This window comes from Tiliqua scincoides, chromosome 8 (assembly GCF_035046505.1).
Source record: "Tiliqua scincoides isolate rTilSci1 chromosome 8, rTilSci1.hap2, whole genome shotgun sequence".
In the NCBI taxonomy this organism is placed as follows: Eukaryota; Metazoa; Chordata; class Lepidosauria; order Squamata; family Scincidae; genus Tiliqua; species Tiliqua scincoides.
This window is the reverse complement of record NC_089828.1, coordinates 6,492,205-6,513,397: the sequence shown is the minus strand read 5'-3', so window position 1 is coordinate 6,513,397 and position 21,193 is coordinate 6,492,205. Positions and strand designations below refer to the sequence as shown.

Below are 21,193 nucleotides of genomic sequence, written 5' to 3'. Positions count from 1 at the left end.
GACTGTTGCCCCAGAAAGCCATCCAGTCCCTTTTTAAAGGTATCTAGGCCAGATTCTGTGGCAGGGAGTTCCACAGGCAAACTACACACTGGAAAAAGAAATGCTTTCTTTTGTCTGCCCGAACCACTGCATTTGAGTGGGTGTCCTCTGGTTCTGGTGCAGCGCGAGAGGGAAAAGAACGCCCTCCATCCACCGCTTCCGCACACTATTATTGGACTTAATTCTAGCCCGCCTTCGCACACCTGCAGAGTTTCCTGATGCAAACCCGGAAGTGCCCCGTAGAGACTTGGGCTGTGTCACTCTAGCGGGCGTTCGGCGTCTCCGGTCTCTTCCGCCTCGTGACGCCCGTCAATCCCCGTCCAGGGAGCCCGCCTCCTGCAGTGTGACGTCACGAGGAAAGAAGGCGGGGCGAGGCTTGGTCTGTGCCGCGAGACGGGGAAGCGACGGCGGTTGGGCAGGTACCGCTGAGGTGGGGCGGAGTGTGCCGAGACCGGCCTCCCCCCCCCCCCGGTGACTGAGTGAGGGAAAGCCGGTAAGGAAGGAGTGAGGGGAGGGGCAGGCAGGCAGGCAGGCAGGCGCCCCCCACCTCCCTGAGGGAGAAGGAGGCTGCCTGCCCCCTGCTCTGTATGTGTGTGAGACGTGTGTTCACATGTGGTTGCACGTGTTTACATGTGTGTGACATGTGTGTTTACATGTAGCCACATGCTTTTCTCACATGTCTGTGGCATGTGTGTTTACATTATTACATGTCTTTACACGTGTGTGACGTGTGGCTGCATGCATGTTCATGTCTCTTTACATGCGTGCGACGTGCTTACATGTAGCTACACATATCTGGACATGCATGTGACATGCATGTTTACATGCACATCGCATGGTGTTTACACGTCTGCACGTCTCTGGTATGTGCATTTGTGTGTGGTCACATGAGATTTCATGTCTTTGTATGTGCGTGACATGTGTGGTTACATGTATGTTTATGTCTTTACATGTGTGCGACATGTGTGTTTACATGTGGCTACATGTATGTTTACATTCTTTACACATGTGTCTCAATGCATATGACATGCATGTAAAAAGGGTGACCCTGTATGAGATGTAACCGGGGGGAGTCTGGCAGGGTCAGGGAGATCTGGAAGCCCCCTCCACACCTCCTCCTGTTGAAAGACAGCAAGAGTGTTGCTATAAGCATCTATTAATTGGGTGGCTTTGAGTGCTCTTATTATTTTAAAAAATGGCTATTATAAATTCTATAGAGCAGTGCAGTATTCTATGGTATCAACTGCCATTTTGGGTGTGTGTTTGTATATAAAAGGCTGTCACAAATGTTATTTGGGATCTTCTATCACCAATTATGACAAAATAATTATGCTATTTTAGTATTTAAGTTGTTGTTTAACCTGGTGGTTGTTGTGCAGTTTCCTAAAATAGGTTGTGAAATCCTTAACAGAGAATTCAAAAATTAGTTTTTAGAATATAAGTTAATGTTAAAATTTAAAAGCATATTAATAACAATAATAAGAATATTGTATACTTGTAGAAGTGGGGGCTCTTCTATAAGTGCTGCCTCTGCCCAAGTGAGGGGGTGGCAACCTGGGGACAAAGCCTTCTCTGGGGACAAAGTAATTCTCTGGGCACCAGAATTACAGCATTCCCTTCCTGGAGAACTGAGAGCTCCTCCCTCCCTCATAGCTTTGAAGCAAAGGCTCAAAACATACCCATTTCATCTGGCATTTGGCTGCTGAGCAGACCTTGCCCTCTGCACCTCTGAAATACTGTGGTGACTTCATTGCCTCCCTGGCCTTGTTTGTTCTCCCAGTGGTGCAACGATTTGTGTTCAGTTTTGTTTTGTTTTTGTTTTATGTTTCATTGTCTAATGTAAAAATTAATGTTTTTAATGCTTTGTTTGGTGTTTTTTTTCCTTACCTATTATGATATTTTGTACTTTGTAAGCCGCCTTGGGTACTTGCTTCAGCATGGGAAAGGCAAGATAGAAATCTCTCAAACAAATATTCAGTGTACTTGTTTTAAAAAAATTTTTTGAAAGTGTTTTATGTAGCAAAGACAATAAATAAATGGTTTCCAGTCCTCAAAGGGCTCACCACTGTCTAAAAAGATGTGGAAGGAACATCTTGCAAGCAGCCACTAGAAAAAATGCTGTGCTGGGATGAGAAGGGACAGTTGTTCTCCCTTGTTTGCAAAGTTAGCAGGGGTTTATTCCCTGTGTTTTGCACCCCACCAATGAATTATGCAGTACAATGAAACGCACAGATGTTGAAATTTCTTAAAGTTACTGTTGGGTTGCTTTGAGAGCATCATGCAGAAAGGGTGTCTCCCCCTTCCCCCCCCCCCACTGTTTCTCCCTATGCACTTGTTAAATATCTGCTGCAGGAGGGGCTGTTGTGGACTGCAGTAGCAGGAAGGGGAGACTGACAGAATAATTGAAGGCTGCCTTCACATGTCCCTTTCTACTTGTGCAAGGCCCTTTTGCTTACAGCAGGGGTGCTCAATAGGTGGATCGTGATCTACCAGTGGATCGCGATCTACCGGTAGATCGCAAGGCAAAATGAGTAGATCGCGGAGCCCTGTCTCTCCAAACTGTTAATATGTCAGTTTCATCTAGTGACTAGACGAAACTGACATATTTAGCTAAACTGACACTTTAGCTGCTCTTCAAGCATGCAGCAACAAAACTGACGAAACTGACTAGACTCCAGCAGGGGCTCCATACATTAAAGGGGGTGTCTGTCAGACGCTTCCTTCCCCCCTGGTAGATCTCCGGGCCTTGCTGGGTTTCAAAGTAGCTCTCGAGCCAAAAAAGTGTGAGCACCCCTGGCTTACAGCTTATTAATAAATTTTGTTTTTAAATAGAAAAGGCTTCAGGACACCCTGCTTCTTATTTATGTATGCAGTACTATCTTTGTGGTCCTTTACACAAAGTGAAAAAACCAGAGTGATCCTTGTTCTGAAAGTTCACACTCTGAAATCTAATTCTCTCAGATTCCCCCCCTCCCCCCCAAAAAAAGTGTTTTGGGCATCCAACAACCAAAACTGATCTGTGTACATGTGGCAGGAGTGAGTAAATTCACTAGATGTCCTGTAGTGGGAAGGGTGCAAAGCTTTGGGGGTAAAGTGGAGATAAATCTGGGAAGTTATCAAGGGTGGAAGGTGGCAAAACTTGAATGGGGCAGTGCCTGGGACTATTAGATTAGGGATTACAAGAGTGAGGGGGAGGAGTACAATGATGGGAATTGGTGGTTCCAAAGATTTTGTGCCAAGCACTTCAGGAAGAGTATCTGAAATTGCAAAACACCTGCTGGATGCTTCCCTTCTTGTTTCTTTCAAATCCCTTCTTATAACCTATTTTTTCACAAAATGTTTGGCTCTTCATGTTAAGATCTCTTACTGTAGCTAAACTAAATACTTATATCTGAAACAACTGCATGTTTTTTTTTTCCAGTCTATGCCTTCTTCTGTATCTCTTGTGTCAGTATTTAAATTATAAATTCCTCAGGGCAGGGTCCTATCCAGGTAGTACCTGTGCCTCCAGGTTAAACCTTTTGCTTTAATATTGAATTTCTGAAAATGGTTAGAATGCAGTCAACGCAAGAAGTTCCTTCCTGGTGGGAGCTGGAGATATCCTTTTTTGGGAGTAAAGCCCAAACAAGTCTGACTGGTAAAAATGAAAGTTATTAGCATGGCATGTATAATTAATCGTGAGACAAATAGCTGACTTTGCTTCACTCCATACTTAGGCGATTGAATAGGATTTATCACCAGGAAAAAAGCAATCCTGTACTGCATTCCTGAAATGGTTTTTTTCTGGATATTTTCTAGCTCAAGTCAGCACACTTGATCTGATGGAAAGTGGTGTTTGGGATCTCATTGGTGGTTTACTTAAGATGTTGTCTTTCCCAAATTGTTTGAGATCAAGGTCCCATTTAAGAACCTGCTTGTTTGGTTCTGAAGGTTGTCTGACAGTGTCTGACATAACACTGCTGGTTGTATACTTCCCAGAGCTCAGATTAATGTTCAGGATTGATTATTGAGTTGGTTCAAGGCATGTCTATAGAGCAGTGTTTCTCAAACTGTGGATTGGGACCCACTAAGTGGGTCGTGAGCCAATTTCAGGTGGGTCCTCATTTATTTCAATGTTTTGTTTTTAATATATTAGACTTGATGGTACTATGGTATGTGACTGCATTTGGGGAAATGTTACAGACCTGTACTTTTAACAAGCTATTCTATATGTGCTTTTAACAATGATAGTAAATAGGACTTACTCCTGGGTAAGTGTGGGTAGGATTGCAGCCTAGGATAGTTAAAAATTTTCCTGCTTGATTATGTCACTTCTGGTTATGACATCACTTCTGGTGGGTCTTGACAGATTCTCTTTCTAAAAAGTGAGTCCTAGTGCTAAATGTGTGAGAACCACTGCTATAGAGAAAGATGGGGTTGAAAGTAGAGTAGCTCTTTACTGTGCCTATTAGACTGGAGAAGGCAAAGCAGATACACCCTCTTTCTGAAGAACTTCCTGATGTCACTAGGACTCTCTTTTCCCCTTAAGCAACCTTTAAGTTACTGTAACACACATATGAACATGGTTAACCTTGAACTTGCTTGAAAACCTAAGGTCCCATGTCCAAAAAGTTTGGTCTCCATTTCTATGCTCTGTATTTTCCAAAACGGTCCCTAAAAAGAAGAATTTGCATTCTGGATTCTGGCTTTGATTTCAATGTTTGCAGAATCTGTAGAAGTGTTTTCTGGGTTTGTTGAGTCTGATCAGAAGAAGTGAGGGGAACCTAGAGGCTGTGGGAGAAGCATATCTGTGGAAGTGTCACCTCCATCAGCACTGGAGGCTTTAATGAGACTTCCTATGTAGTTTTAAAATGCTGTTTCCCACCATTGAAATTAGATTATTTGCCAAGGGGAGTATTGGGCTGAATTCTCAGGAATCCAAGATCTGGTTCAGATGCACTGTTCCAGTTCTTGCTCAGGGAGGACTGACCCACGAGTACAGCTCCAATTGCAATATACAATATTACTGGTTTCACATTAAGATTTTGGAGTGCCATTTTCTTACTGTTAACTATCATAACCACAGTGTGCTTCATAGCTTTGACTAAATTCTTTGTTACAGGGAGAGCAGCAACAGTTGTCTGCTTTCTCTTACAGTTTCCCTTTCTCTAGCAGTTATGTAGGTGGCACGTTATAGCGCAAAGGTGTTTGGTGTCTGTGCTACCTTGTAGTATCAGGCTCAGGGCCACTATGTATGGTTGTGCACTGCACAAAGGTGCTACACGTAAGGGGGCGTCATTCATGTTGTAGACAGGAGGATGTCGTCAGTGGAACATTGTTTCCGCTGTCAAGCACAGTGAAGAAGGGGGTGCCTTTTCCTAATTCACACAAAGGCGCTGTGTGGGCTCTCAGCAGCCCTGTTTGGGCTAGAAACCAAGTGATAAATCACTTCCGGTCTAAACAGGTATCATTTTTTCCTCTCCCCCCCTCCCCTTGAATATTTTTACATCATTTATGAACTGGGATAGGTTAAAAAAACAATTAGAAGAGGAACTATAATCAACAGATGGAAGCTGGAATAATCCTTTGCATATTGCTTTTTAAAATTGAGAGGTTGCCTTCTGTGTCTGAAACATTATCCCTTTGTGTTTCAGGTTTTCCTTATTTTGGGTTCATCTTACCATCATGGGAGAGATTAAAATCTCTCCAGATTATAACTGGTTCAGAAGTACAGTTCCTCTTAAAAAGGTAAGCTCTACTTTCAATTTGCCTGAACAAGGAGTCAGTCCTGTGGCATCTTGCATATGGGGGAGCTTCTGGTGCTGCTTATTCAGCAGCTTTGCTCTAAATCAGGATTCGAGAGCTGAAAGAATTTTTTATTCCCATCTTATTTTACACGTGTGGAGTTCTGTTCAATGTTTTGATGTGATGTGTAGAATCTGTGCAGGCCCTATGAAGTCTCTTAACCTTTTCATGTGAATTATAGATTTGTACCATTTTAGGCATTGGAGCAAGGACTCTCAGCAAACCCATTTGCTCCTGTTTCAGGAAGGTTGTGCTACTCAGAGGTGGAGGAAGTTGTGAATGATATTGAAAGTTTGTCTTTCCGGGATTGCATGTTCTTCCTGCAGCCCAAACCAGACTGTTTAATTTCCTTCATGCTCTTCCTTTGGGTCATAGTTCTGTGCCACATGAAGCATTTGAGGCCTACTAAAGTTTTAAGTATGATGTTGCAGAATTTAGACTTCTATCCTATCCGCACTTACCTGGGAGTCAGCCCACTGACTATGATGGGACTTGCTTCTGAATAGACATACATAGGATTGGAGGAGTTGCAGTCCCACTCACTGCAAGATAGCAGTGTGGTGGACCCCAGATCTGCTGATGAAATTCTCTGGTGCACATATGCAAAGAAATGTGGGCGCCTTCTACAAAGCAGCACCTATAGGTGGTTGCAATTTGTCTTGGTTAATGCTTCCTCTGTATACAGCATGGCACCCACACAAAAGGAGGTTGTGCAAATAGACATGTGTAAGCTTGCCTTCTGTGAAAAGAGTTTTGTCCCATGCCCAGAGAAAGTGTGGGCTTGCCAACTGGAGTGAAGTTCTGTGCCCAGAAGAGGAACAGTGCCTGGAGTAAATCACATGGCAGGCTCTACAGCTGCTTCTGCAGACGGCAGTGGTCCTCAGCTTACTATTGAACGAATTCACCCACACACCTCTCACTTTGTTCTGCTGTGAAGTTCTGGCTTCCTCCTTAAGCAGCTGCTGATCAGCCTGCTTTACAGTAATGCAAAGAATTCCTACGCAGCTGAACAACAGCCATGTGGCCAACGTTCTTCCTGATTGTGGTTTTTGTGTTTTTTTTGCAATCTGGGTAGAAAAGTTCATTGCAGTGAAGTGTGTTGAATAAGTATCATATGACTACTGCCCACATTTGGGCCCAGCAGCTGCTCTATGAAGTTATTGCATACAGTAACAAGTTTTCACCTTGTTTGGAAGAAGAAACTCTTTTCAGCAAGGCACCCGAGTAGGCCCCACATGGTCCATGCTTCCTTCTGCTTTGAATGGGAGAGAAATCAGCCTGTTTGTCTTTGCCAAAGGGAAGATTGTGCTTCTGGATGGAAAATTGACTTAGTACCATTAGCAAACCTGACCTAGGAAAGTGGAATACAGAAAGGCATCTGTGAATAGCAACTTGAATGCACTTTCTTCACTGTAATCTCAAGATTCATTTATTTAGAGCATATCAGGGCAATGCCCTTAATTTTTACACTGTGCTAAAGAATCCTACTGTAGCATTAAAAATAAACTCTTTTAGGCCTCCTGTTTCTAAAAGAATCTTAGAAATGCATTTCCTTTTCTTACCTCTGCCCCTGGTGACCTCTCTGCCTAATTAGCTGTGAAGTCCCCTCTGTCCCAGTCCCTGTTCTTTGGCCTCTTTGTCTTCAGCTCCAGGAACACAGCCAGAAGGTGCTTAAAATGACTGGATCACTTGAACTGGACTGAGCTTTGGGATCCAATCTGAATATGTTTCTCAAGTGATTAGGGAGAGGAGAAAGGAAAATTCTCTTAGGATCCTGGCTGTCTTGTTTATATTTTATCTTTCTCCAAAGATCCTGGGTGGCTCACAGTAAAAGATTTAAAATATAAAACTGTCAGTACAGAAGCAGCAATCTACTGTAAATTGACCTGATTCTTTGAAAAGGTCAACAGGCATGTGGATGCGGGAGAACCCATGGACATTATATATCTGGACTTTCAGAAGGCGTTTGACACGGTCCCTCACCAAAGGCTACTGAAAAAACTCCACAATCAGGGAATTAGAGGACAGGTCCTCTCGTGGATTGAGAACTGGTTGGAGAGGCTAGGAAGCAGAGAGTGGGTGTCAATGGGCAATTTTCACAATGGAGAGAGGTGAAAAGCGGTGTGCCCCAAGGATCTGTCCTGGGACCGGTGCTTTTCAACCTCTTCATAAATGACCTGGAGACAGGGTTGAGCAGTGAAGTGGCTAAGTTTGCAGACGACACCAAACTTTTCCGAGTGGTAAAGACCAGAAGTGATTGTGAGGAGCTCCAGAAGGATCTCTCCAGACTGGCAGAATGGGCAGCAAAATGGCAGATGCGCTTCAATGTCAGTAAGTGTAAAGTCATGCACATTGGGGCAAAAAATCAAAACTTTAGATATAGGCTGATGGGTTCTGAGCTGTCTGTGACAGATCAGGAGAGAGATCTTGGGGTGGTGGTGGACAGGTCGATGAAAGTGTCGACCCAATGTGCGGCGGCAGTGAAGAAGGCCAATTCTATGCTTGGGATCATTAGGAAGGGTATTGAGAACAAAACGGCTAGTATTATAGTGCCGTTGTACAAATCTATGGTAAGGCCACACCTGGAGTATTGTGTCCAGTTCTGGCCGCCGCATCTCAAAAAAGACATAGTGGAAATGGAAAAGGTGCAAAAGAGAGCGACTAAGATGATTACGGGGCTGGGGCACCTTCCTTATGAGGAAAGGCTACGGCGTTTGGGCCTCTTCAGCCTAGAAAAGAGACGCTTGAGGGGGGACATGATCGAGACATACAAAATGATGCAGGGAATGGACAGAGTGGATAGGGAGATGCTCTTTACACTCTCACATAATACCAGAACCAGGGGACATCCACTAAAATTGAGTGTTGGGCGGGTTAGGACAGACAAAAGAAAATATTTCTTTACTCAGCGTGTGGTCGGTCTGTGGAACTCCTTGCCACAGGATGTGGTGCTGGTGTCTAGCCTAGACACCTTTAAAAGGGGATTGGACAAGTTTCTGGAGGAAAAATCCATTATGGGGTACAAGCCATGATGTGTATGCGCAACCTCCTGATTTTAGGAATGGGTTAAGTCAGAATGCCAGATGTAGGGGAGGGCACCAGGATGAGGTCTCTTGTTATCTGGTGTGCTCCCTGGGGCATTTGGTGGGCCGCTGTGAGATACAGGAAGCTGGACTAGATGGGCCTATGGCCTGATCCAGTGGGGCTGTTCTTATGTTATGTTCTTATGTAAATGGTCAAAAATATCAAAATCAAGAAAAAGTGGAGAGAGATAAAAGTAAAAATACAGAAGTAATCAAAAATCATTAGAGAAGATCTGCTGGAACAAATGCTTCTTTAGCCTTCTCTAGAAAATTGGGAGAAAAGAAACAAACCAAACTTCCTGTGGGAAGAAATTCTATAGGGAGGGTGGCACTGCTGGGCAGGCCATTTCATGTGTCTCTACAACCTGCACTTCAGACAGTGGTAGGACATGTAAAAGGGTCTTCCCCAGATCTTGGGGTAGAAAGAGACTTTTATGGAAGAAGATTGTCTTTCAGGTATTTTGAGTCTAAGCTTTTTAGCACTCTAAAGCCCTAAACTGGGGTGTCAAACTTATTTCATATAATGGGCTGAATAGCACACATGGAGGGCTGGAAGTGATGTCATTAAGCAGGAAGTGACACCATTAAGCAGGTGGTGGCCAGAATGAGCACTTTGTTCTCATATAGAAACTCATTAGCTGCATATGGCAGAAGAGCAAATGTGCAAATCTTGTTCCTAATTTCAAGATACAAGAGAGCCTAATTATCCTGCTGGGGGAATGTAGTTATCATAGGGGCCAGAGAAATTGCTTCCTGGGACCATGTCCAGCCTGCGGGCTGCATGTTTGACACTCCTGCCCTAAACCATCAACTTGAATTGTTCCCAGAAGCAAACTGGTAAGTAATGCAGCCACAATAGCAAAGTTGTAGTTGTTACTAAGGCTGTGGTAGTCTTGGGAGTATCCATGGGCTACTGGGTTAATGCCATCTGAATGTGAACTAATCAATTATTTCTGCCGAGGAAACAAGGCGCATGTGTCCATGTGCTTTAAGGAACTGTGGGAGGTCAGAAATCTATGGAGTCTGGGAAGCGTGCTGTGTGGTTTTCCATGTTGTATGTTGGTCACCAATTCTGTGAAATGTTTAGTTCTTTTTTTTTTTTCAATCCACCTCTTGAGCCAGGGAGTTTGGGGTTCAGGTATGAGAAGCATTCCTAAAACTGTAGCAGGGGTCTAGCTGTATTAGCCAAGCCAATATTTGTGATTGCCAGGACATTGCCTTTCTCTTCAATACAATCCTGCTTGCACTTTCAGAGTGCAAGTGTCCTGGGATTGGCTGGTTATGATGGAGATGGTTGGTGTTAGGCCTGGGGAGTTGCAGCATTTTGTTGTGGGGGGTTCTTGTGGTAGGTCATCTGTTAGTAGCCTACGCTGGCTTTTTGCTTTCTTTTATAATTGTACAGTGTGACTAGTGGTTATTTTTTGTATGCTGAGAAACGTTGAATTCCTGGCATGTACCCCTTGTTTAGGATTTGGAGAGCGCTGGGGGGGGGGGTGTCTCTGTGCACAAGATTTTTCAGGACCATGTGATCTTTCACATGCTTTCTCAAGTGCAACTTTTTTGTAAACTGCAATTGTCTAGCCAACCATCTCTAAGGATTTATGAGATGTTTTCCTTTTAAATGTCAGCAGAGGACTTGTGTGACTGAAGCAGAGGAAAAGCGGAATCTTTGCTGCTGTTTTCAGAGCTCTAAAAGTTCTGAGGGCTAAAGAGTGAATAAAGTAAACATTTATATGTGCAAGCAGATCTTGGGCCGCCATTGACACCACTGTGGATATTGTCACTGAATTCAATAGAGGATGAGAATTGCACCCTTTACTTACCATTATTCCTGTTTCAGCAAGTATTGTATGTTGCTCTTGCCGAGAGTAAATGCTGAACATATTTTTAAAGGCTATCTGAACTGCTGCTTCGGCTAACTGGAATGTTCTGTCAAGTGGAGTTTCTTGCTCTGCTCAGTTTGAGAAAGCAGAGAAGAATCCACTTTAGTGTACTGAGAAGAACCAAAACAGCTTCTAATGTTATCTGTACCACTTTTTAATATTATGCTCTGTTGTCAGAATCAAATGGTGTCTCAATAGAACATTATAAGAGGAGTCACCCAAAATAATCAAAGAAAGTGTTCTGTCCAGAATGGTTTTCAGAGGAGAACCTACCATGTGGCTGATTAAGAGTGCTGTATTCATTTAACTAGTGATTTGTCTATCCCATTGCTCTCCAGACTCTGGCCCAAGGGCCGGATCCAGTGCCCTGCCTCATCCCTCCCCCTTCATAACTATCTTGCTTTTCTGCAGTGTAGGCTCTTGCAAAATATGAGACTTTGTGTTGGGGCATAATATCTTGTGTTGATAAACTGTGTGGCTTTAGTTATGGAGCTGGTTTCCGACAGAAAAGCAGCCGATTAGATTTCACAACTGTTTGCCTCCCGGTTTGTGTAGGCAGGCAGTGTAAACATCAGAAGGCTTGTGGTGAGGCTGTACTTTACAGGTCTGTTCTGTTTCCAAATAAAATAGAGAAGAGCTTATCTCCTTTCTAGTAGCAGCAAATCACTAGCAGTCTTTGAAGGTAAAATGTGGGCAGGTGTCTTCCATGTTGGCAACCTTCAGTCTCGAAAGACTATGGTATCGCACTCTGAAAGGTGGTTCTGGAACAGCGTCTAGTGTGGCTGAAAAGGCCGATTCGGGAGTGACAATCCCTTCCACACTGGGAGCAAGTGCAGTCTGTCCCTGGTCTGTCTCCCTGGCTATGGGCCTTCCTTCTTTGCCTCTTAGCCTCAGACTGTTGGCCAAGTGTCTCTTCAAACTGGGAAAGGCCGTGCTGCACAGCCTGCCTCCTAGCGGGCCACTCAGAGACCAGGGTTTCCCACCTGTTGAGGTCCACTCCTAAGGCCTTCAGATCCCTCTTGCAGATGTCCTTGTATCGCAGTTGTGGTCTATCTGTAGGGCGCTTTCCTTGCACGAGTTCACCATAGAGGAGATCCTTTGGGATCCGGCCATCATCCATTCTCACAACATGACCGAGCCAATGCAGGCGTCTCTGTTTCAGGAGTACATACATGCTAGGGATTCCAGCTCGTTCCAGGACTGTGTTGTTTGGAACTTTGTCCTGCCAGGTGATGCTGAGGATGCGTTAGAGGCAGCGCATGTGGAAAGCGTTCGGTTTCCTCTCCTGTTGTGAGCGAAGAGTCCATGACTCGCTGCAGTACAGAAGAGTACTCAGGACGCAAGCTCTGTAGACCTGGATCTTGGTATGTTCCATCAACTGGTGTCAGCTGGCAGGTGTCTTAGACATGCACAAATAGAGTGAAAGGCAACATTTTACTAAATGTGTTTGCATTGTGCCCTGACTTGGTTGTGGTGTTATGAAGTTTCCATAAATTCTCATTTGGTGGGGGGTGTTGTGTTGGTTTGGAGACTGCTGTCCTGTGAACATTCCAGCTCTGGATAAGATCACCATGTTGGAGATCTTGCTCTCCTCAGGAGATTTCCAGGATGGGGTGAGCCAGGGTCTTGACATTGGTTAGACAGGATCATATTATCGTGGTCTCTTTCACAGTACCTTTCAACCACAGTATCTAAGTGATCATTGTGTAGAAATACACACAACAGCTGTGTTAATCCATTTGAAACAAATCCAAAAGCCACAGAAGGGTCATACCTTTTAGTAGGACCAAATAAAACATAGCAAAGTTTCTCAGAACTCTTATTGAGGCTGAATTTTAAGTAAAAGACGGGAAGAAAAGGGTGAGTGTGGTGTTGAAGCCTGCAGTTTGCAACAGTCTTCCGATGGAGTGTAGGAACTTTTGCGCTGTGTTAGTTGGATTAAACTCTACTAGGTGGAAAAGAGATTCCCAGTTGTGCCAAGAACTGCTGGGACAAGTAAAGTGACTGTTCTCCCATTTTGAAAGCACAAAAATCTGACTGTTGTTCAGGTCTGTTGGTGAGGAAGCTGAATATTGCAAAAATGTAGTGTGCCTCACTCAGAGCCACTTGTAGTATTTGGGAAAAGAATATGGACTGGGATTCAAAGACCAACTTTGGACACGCCCAACAGGATTTTCTTTTGTGGAATGGCAAACCCTCCTGCTGCGATAAAACTTTGGAGGAATAATTGCCGAAAAGACTTTTGAGAATGGGCTTGCTTCAAGGAGAATCTTATGTACTGGAAAATGTCTACCACTTGTATCCAAAGTAGTTATACACTGGAAAATGATTCCCTGGCCTTTTCTGAATTGTCTTCCAGATTATAGTCGATGATGATGACAGTAAAGTTTGGTCGCTCTACGATGCAGGACCCCGGAATATCCGGTGCCCCCTGATATTTCTCCCACCTGTCAGTGGAACTGCAGATGTCTTCTTTCAACAGATTCTGGCCCTGTCTGGATGGGGCTACAGAGTCATTGCTGTGAGTATCTTCAGCGCAATCTTAACATTTTCAGTGTTTGAACCATTGCCAAGCAACAAAAACCATATTCCGCCCCCATGCGTTCTTATGATCTTCTGAGTCGGGGTGCCCAAACCGTGGCCCGGGGGCCACTTGCGGCCCTCAGGGACTCACAGTCTGGCCCACGGGGAGCCCTCAGTTTCCAGTGAGCCTCTTACCCTTCGGAGACTTGCTGGAGCCCTTGCTGGCCCAATGCAACTGCTGTGTGAAGATGACTGTTTGACCTCTCACATGAGCTGTGGGATGAGGGTTCCCTCCACTGCTTGCTGTTTCATGTCTGTGATGCAGCAGCGGCAGCGAAGGAAAGGCCAGCCTTGCTTTGCGCAAGGCCTTTTATAGGCGTTGAGTTACTGCAAGAACTTCATTCATGCATACAAATTCCATCTCTAATATATTCATTTATGTAAATTTATTCAAATTTGAAATGTAAATTAATTCAGCCCCCAACACACAGTCAGAGAGATGATGTGGCCCTTCTGACAAAAAGTTTGGACACCCCTGTTCTGAGTCATGCTAGCTTTCTACTCAGGGTCTCCAGGTCCCTCCCCTTGAACACTGTCTCGAGTTTCCTGATGTGCTTGTGCATGGGTTAACGTTTGGATTTGATACCAAAAGTTTTCAAACTGGTGTGTGTTTTCCAATGGGAAATCATTTTTCTGTATTGTCAGCACCACATCAACCCTTTTGCTGATTCTGACAGTGGATATGGGGGGAGGGTCTGCTTTTCATCAAAGTGAAGCATAACAATTTGAGTTATACATGCCTTTTAAACCCACTTCCTTCCCCTTGGTCCACAGTGATGGATTGAGGACAGCCTCTCAATACTATTCAAACACTCCTTTCCTGCAAGAGCAAGCAGGGCAAGGCTCCTGAATCTTCCTTTCACTAGGGGTTAAGTTTATTTCTTCAGATGATTTGTGCTCTCTCTCTAAGAGATCTGTACAGTGGTTTACAATGTTTGTTGCCATTCCATACAAAACTAGGGTGACCTTTTAGGGTCTAGTAGGGAGAACTGTAATTAACAAAACATTGAAATCCATGATCGTCCTGTTGCAATGAAGTGGTTATTTAGGAGAAATGAAATGTGAAAAGTACTTGCATTGTAAAATGCTGAAATGCTCATCAACGGTCTGTTTGGCCTTCCATGTTTTTACACCCCTCACCCCGTTTTTAGAATATGAGTGTATCTCTTCTTCAGGTTGCCGGCTGGTTCATAAACTGTTTGTTGCTATTGCAGACCTAAGAATGGATGCTAAAACAGATATTTAATATCTGGGATGAGTGAGAGAAAAGCACATAACTCAGTGTTGGACCACTTGCTTTGCATGCAAAAGGTTCCAGGTTCAGTCCCTGACAGTGTTTCGGGGTACGGTTGTCTGAAACAACAGAGAGCTGTTGCCAGTCATGTCAACAATACTGAGCTATGTGGGCTAATTGTCTGACTCAGCAGAAGGCAGCTTTTCTGTTGATATGTGTCTGTATTTTGATCTTTCCTGGTGTTAACCTTTCTTTTCTCTTCGTTTTAGTTGCAGTATCCAGTTTACTGGGATATTCTTGAGTTCTGCGATGGATTCAGAAAGTTATTAGATCATCTACAGCTGGACAAAGTTAGTGCTCTGAGATTGACAAATAGACTGTGCTTGCAATAAAAGTGTTAGGTAAAAAGTCTATGGAGTTCATTCAGGAAAAAAAAAAAACATAAAGTCCTCCAGCAAAGGGGAAAAAACCACTGCTGCTGTTCTCTTTGGATTAACCTTTGCCACTGTTCTTAGGACTACTTTAAGGTACTGTGTACCAGGGGGGAGCAAGGGGGGCAAATACCCCACTGTACCATGCCTGCAGGGGCTGTGAAACCATTCAGGCCCCTCCCTTGGTTGCCTTCTTTGCCCTGCAGTCTCTCATAGCCCTTCATAGGGCTTTAAAATATCATTTCTGTTTTCTGGAAGTGACGTTAGACAGCCTTCTGGAGGCCTTAAAAGGCCTAGCCCTCAGAAGACCTTTGGGGGGCCTTAAAATGTCACTTGTGGTTTTCTTAGGAAGTTACATTAAATTACATTAGAAGGCCCCTACCCAGTGTGGGGGGGGGCGTTTTCCTCAGGGAGTGCTGCATTCTGGGGTCCTGGCCCTGGGTGACACAGGAGCAAGGGTTGCCACCGCTTTAAGCAGGGGTGTCCAAAGTTTTTGGCAGGAGGGCCACATCATCTGCCTGACACTGTGTTGGGGGGGGCGGGGGAAAGAAGAATTAATTTACATTTAAATTTGAATAAATTTACATAAGTTTACATAAATGAATATATTAAAGATAAACTTATATGAATGAATGAAGGTCTTGAAATAGCTCAAGGCTTATAAAAGGCCCTGCACAAAGCAAGGCTGGCCTTTCCTTTGCTGCTGCTACTGCATCACAGACGTGAAACAACAAGCAGTGGAGGGAGCCCACATCCCACAGCTCACATGAGAGGCCAAACAGTCGCCCTCACACTGAGAGCAGTTGCGTCAGGCCAGTGTGGGCTCCAACCAATCTCCAGAGGGCCAGAGGCTCATTAGAGACTGGGGGCTACCTGAGGGCCGCATTGAGAGGCCTCAAGGGCCACAAGTGGCCCCTGGGCCGGGGTTTGGGCACCCCTGGCTTTAAGGAACTGATTTTGGTTCTGTTTCTTGGTAGTAATTTGAGGGAGCTTAACTGTAACAAATCTTTGACAAAGCTATTATGTAAAATGGATTGTAATAGTTGTTTCATTATAGCTGATGTAAGTACTGTAGTTATGAATGCATGCATTCATCTCAAAATGACCCCTTATTATGGCTGTGGGGGAAATCATTTTTTTTAACATGAATAATTTGGTGATGATCAGAAAATATTAGGTGGTGAAGGATGGGAATGGTTTGAAAATGAACCCTGGCTGTTGAAGCCTCTGGCTTGAATCTTGCCTCTGCCAAGAACCTGTGAAGTGCCTTAGGCAAGTTGGTCTCTCTTGGCCGATAGGGGGACAGTGTTGTGAGCCTCTTTTGCAGGGTAACAGTAAGAATTCCAGCAAGATGACATTTGTGAAACATTTAAATGCAATACTAGGTGGACTTGAAGCTTTTTGGGGTGTCCCTTGTTTTTTGCTGGGATATTGAGGTCCACCAGCTGTGGCCAGGTGCAACATAGCAGCTCAGAGGGTGGGGTGGGCGTGGGACTGAGGCACAGGCTGCCTCTGAGCATATGCTCAGCCCAGGAATTTGTTTGCTGTGCAGAACTGAGCTGGTCATCTTTTCTCACAAAATGCCAATCTGTTTTCCTTCCCCCCCCCCCCCCACTCCTTGTTCTGCTATTTTAGGAGTCTCATGGTTTGGGGAGGGGGGTGCTGTTTTTTGTTTTGTTTTTGGCTGTTTTTTCTGTTAAACAACCTGGAAGTAGAGACTTGCTGATCTACTGCAAATAACTCTGGGATCCTGATCTCCTTTCTTCCCCCCTCTGCTCTAAAGACAATATAAATGATAAATAAAAAGGTGGCGATTACTGTTACTGCTAAAATATGCACAACATCACTTTGGAGGCATCTTTTTGTCTTCTAAATTAGGTCCACCTCTTTGGTGCTTCTTTGGGAGGCTTCCTTGCTCAGAAGTTTGCTGAATACACCCATAAATCACCCAGAGTTCAGTCTCTGGTTCTGTGCAATGCTTTCAGTGACACCTCGATTTTCAACCAGACATGGACAGCAAACAGGTAAGAATCAGACAAAGCGTATAGGGCTTGGGCTTCACATAGTGAAGTTAAATGAGTGTAAAGACCATTCCTTGTCAGTTGCCTGTGAACCTTGAATTAGTAGCAAGTATTTATTGGCCTTTGTAAAACTGTCTTTAAAAAATATTTAGTCACATTAGCACAAAAGCCTGATTCAGCATGAAATATATCCAATAAGCTTCCCCCTTCCCTTTCCACTCCCCCCTTTTGTTTGGGGCTAAATTCAGAGCTTCTTTCTTTGTTAAACTGCGGCTTGCCCATTGTGATCCTACTTTGCAATTTGGTTTGTAGGGAATGTTGAAACCACAGTTTCTGGGTTTGAAAACTGTGCTTTAACTGAAATAAAGAAACCTTGAATTCAACCAGGTGCACAAGGGGAAGTTGGAAGAGTGCACCACATGCATTCATAGCCCATTCCCAGTCCAACAAATTGCTTACCACTTATTAGATTACCCAAACTGGGCTACAGAGTTACTAGAGTCTGGTTGCACCTTCATAACAGTGATGTTGTATGGCCCAGTATGTTGTACGCAGTATGTTGTATGGCAGTTTCCTGGAGGCAGGGGAAATGTACCTAAGTCACCTTCAATGCCTCTGATCTCTTGCAGCTTTTGGCTACTACCTGCCTTTATGCTGAAGAAAATAGTTCTTGGGAACTTTGCTTCTGGTCCTGTAGACCCAGAAATGGCTGATGGAATTGATTTCATGGTTGACAGGGTAAGGATTCTGAAATGTTGCAATGAAAGACATCTCTGTGATTTGGGGATATAGCTTGCATACTCAGACTCTAAAGGGCTGGAGAAGCAAGTGCTATTGTACGCTGTGGGCAGCTCTTGTTTTGTTGCCGTCTCTTGACAAGTGAAACAGAATTCATAATGCTGGGGACTGTTGTGTTTTCTCTGTTCTCTGACAGTTGGAAAGCCTGGGTCAAAGTGAGCTTGCTTCAAGACTTACTCTCAATTGCCAAAATTCATATGTGGAACCACACAAAATCCGAGACATTCCTGTCACTATCATGGATGTAAGTGATCTCACTCAGATTTCTCACTCTGGTGCTGTGGGACTGGATTAGCACAGCAGGTGCTCTTTCTCCTGAGAAGATGCCTAGTTCCATGAGAGGAACAAAATGTGAAAAGGTTAGGGCAGTGTTGCCACCTGACCTGCCTTTCCTCAGTTATACGAGGTCAGGAAATAGGACTTCTCAGCACCAGATGCTGTTGAGGTAGATTCATTTCAGCCACATCAGCTATGGCAATCAGCAAGCCAGCTGACTGCAGCAATTAACAAATATTTTGAAGAGCGTATTGCCCTGCAGCGTTAATGTTGTCACACACTTAAAGGTAGTACAGAGGAGGGTTTAGGGTAAGGTGTGGGCAACATTTGGCCCACTGAGCAATTTGTAGTGCCTGTGGACACAATTTAAAGCAATTCACATCCCACTCTTCCCCCATCTAGAAGGTGCCCAAGGCTGCTGACAAACGTCTTAAAAAAAATTAAAATACAGCAAAAATCTTAAAACAGGAACCAAAACTAAAACAACCCAAGCAGTGGATATAACATCAGAGCAGCAGAGAACTGAGCAATTGTGTTAGGGCAGCAAAGACTAAACTGAACCTCCTAAAGCTAAAGAAAATAAATAGATGCTGTTGGAGTACAGATAGAAGAGGAGGCAAGGCTCCTGCCGTGGAGAAGGCCCTCCCTGGCACCATCGCCCACAGAACTGCTGCTGGAATTAGAACATGCAGAAGGGCCAAGCATCAAGTGCCCTGACCGAACCTCTTGGTCATGCTGCAAACCTTTTTAGGGGGGAACTTGGAAGCTATGAAGGAGGGACCACAGGCAGACTTTCCCAATCAAACAACCTTTGGGAGACTGTAGTAGCCTGGTGTCAAACTCCAAAATGCCCAGACTTTGCCCCAGATCCTGTGATACTTGCAGACAACTGTTAGAGCTGACCCACTGCTTGCTTCTAGGTGTTTGACCAGAGCGCTCTTTCCACTGAAGCGAAGGAAGAAATGTATAAGCTGTATCCCAACGCCAGAAGAGCCCACCTCAAGACAGGAGGCAATTTCCCTTATCTTTGCAGAAGTGCTGAAGTCAACCTCTATATCCAAGTGAGTTTACATCTCTGCCTTCTGGCCTTGTGTTGGACAGTTGCTTGAAAAGCCAGAGTTTTGCCTGCATTGTCAGGAAAATGGGCTTGGTCCCAGCAGTAGTGCATGTTGCATGCTGGTGTTGCATTGTCGAAGTATCAGATGCGTAAACAGGAATAGGAGAGGGTGAACTCCCACCATGACCTACTGCTAGGGACAGACATGAGTTGCATAAAGGAGGGTGTGACAGAGGGCTTTTGATGCCACAGTTCCCTGAAGTTAACTTGGGGCTGCCTGAGAAGTGGGAGAGTTTTAAGAAATACTGACATTTTTGTGTCCTCCTCCTCCCAGCAGTAATGGTAACAAAACACTCTCCATAAGACTTACCCATCTCCACTTTACATTCAGAAGCTGTTCAAGGATCTCTAAACACACCACGTGTGTCTAGAATGTGCTCAGCTACATTGTGGAGGCGTTTCTGGAGAGGTTCCTGCTGTCTTAGATCACAACATAGGCTCCTCATTGGGCACTGCAGCACTTCCTGAAAAGCCCAGGATGCTGCTGTCAGCTGCAGCCTCACACTGGTGCCTCTGGGTTGAGTGACACCTACACCTTATCACAGTAGAAATATTTTGAATGCTGTGTGGACTCCTGAGGGTTTGGAGAAGTGTGAGTAGGTACCACCCTGCCTGTTCTTCTGTCCTGCAGATACACTTACTTCAGTTCCACGGTACCAGGTACGCTGCAATTGATCCCTCCATGGTCAGTGCAGAAGAACTTGAAATCCAGAAAGCCAACCTCCAAGCCAGCAGTGAGCAGGAGATACCACCACAGTTGTCGTAGTTCTTGGACTCGCAGTGTCACTTCATCCAGGAAGTCTTGGGTTTTTTTGCAGTCTTCCTTTACAATCGCAGCTTTGCAATCTGCCTCCTCATTTCTTAATCAGTTAGAACCATGTCCTTAAAGTGAGCTGGACTAATTTCATTAAATGAAATACAACTGTGGATTCTGGCTGACATAGCTAAAGGTGGGTGATAAGCTAAGAATGCAGCTGTGGAAGACTCAGTAAAAAATGAATCCAAGACAACTTTTGCTACCAAAGCCTTCACGATTGTTTTCTTAAAGAGAATAATCTTTTTATTTTTAAATAATATCCACGTTATTGAGCTGGGTGTGTGTGTATGTATGTGTTTATATCATGAGCAAATCACGTATGTCTGAAACTTTTATAATTTTGATTTGAATATTTAGTTTAAAGGTGCCACTGTTGCTATTCTTTTTTCTTTTACATTTGCAGTTAGTGATTTCATTTGAACATTCATTTTTGTAAAACTGCCTTGCTATCCAAATAAAAATTTTTGAATTAAATTTCAGATGAAAACAGGCTTCTCTGATATCAGCTAGAGTGCATATGGTGACTGGTCAGCCTTTGTAGCTGTATACATGAATTAAACCTCCAATATAATGTACGTTTAGCAAAACACCAAAACCATGTTTTAGATTGCGAATGAGCCAGAACAAGCTTGTCCATTTTCCTCCCCTTCATTTTCAAAGGGGGATTGAAAGCCTTCCATTTTTTGTTTTGAATAAACCAATTTCCTGTTAAATCTGAACTTGAGGGAAATGCTGGTTTGTTCTAATTGTTTAGAATAAACCATGGTGGCAGATTCTAGTTTATTAACTAACTACATTTGGAATAGAAGAATCTTTCCCAAATTAGTGACTCAATAGGAAACTGCCGATTATTCAAAACCCAAAGAAGAAGCTGTTCTTCCCCCATGCAGTGAGGAGGAAGAGAAGGGGGATACACACTGCAGCTCATCCACAATATTCTACAGCAGTGGTTCCCAAACTTTTAAGCACTGGGACCCACTTTTTAAAACATTCGATTGGAACCCACCTAGGTTTACCAGACTTTAAAAAAGGGAGATCTTGAAAGAAATGTTATTTATAAGTAATAACCAGAAAAGACCCTCAAATATTTATCTCCATATATATATACGCGCACGCGTGCGTGTGCA

At 44.0% G+C, this 21,193-nt stretch overlaps 1 protein-coding gene across 1 annotated transcript; it reads left to right on the top strand.

Annotated features, from left to right (window-relative positions):
* Positions 1-395: 395 nt before the first annotated feature.
* SPG21 (SPG21 abhydrolase domain containing, maspardin) lies at positions 396-20,540 on the top strand. Its single transcript, XM_066635979.1, has 9 exons — positions 396-532; positions 5,673-5,766; positions 13,149-13,310; positions 14,876-14,956; positions 16,916-17,061; positions 17,688-17,796; positions 17,993-18,100; positions 19,053-19,193; positions 19,881-20,540. Exons 2-9 carry the CDS (start codon positions 5,704-5,706, stop codon positions 20,013-20,015), a joined length of 945 nt encoding a protein of 314 aa, XP_066492076.1. The 5' UTR covers positions 396-532; positions 5,673-5,703; the 3' UTR covers positions 20,016-20,540.
* Positions 20,541-21,193: the final 653 nt, after the last annotated feature.

Bases quoted from the DNA above. Each gene is read 5' to 3' on its own strand.
- SPG21 (XM_066635979.1), top strand. From the start codon at position 5,704: ATGGGAGAGATTAAAATCTCTCCAGATTATAACTGGTTCAGAAGTACA. The intron at 5,767-13,148 runs GTAAGCTCTACT...ATTGTCTTCCAG, and splicing joins GTACAGTTCCTCTTAAAAAG to ATTATAGTCGATGATGATGA. The intron at 18,101-19,052 runs GTAAGTGATCTC...GCTTGCTTCTAG, and splicing joins TTCCTGTCACTATCATGGAT to GTGTTTGACCAGAGCGCTCT.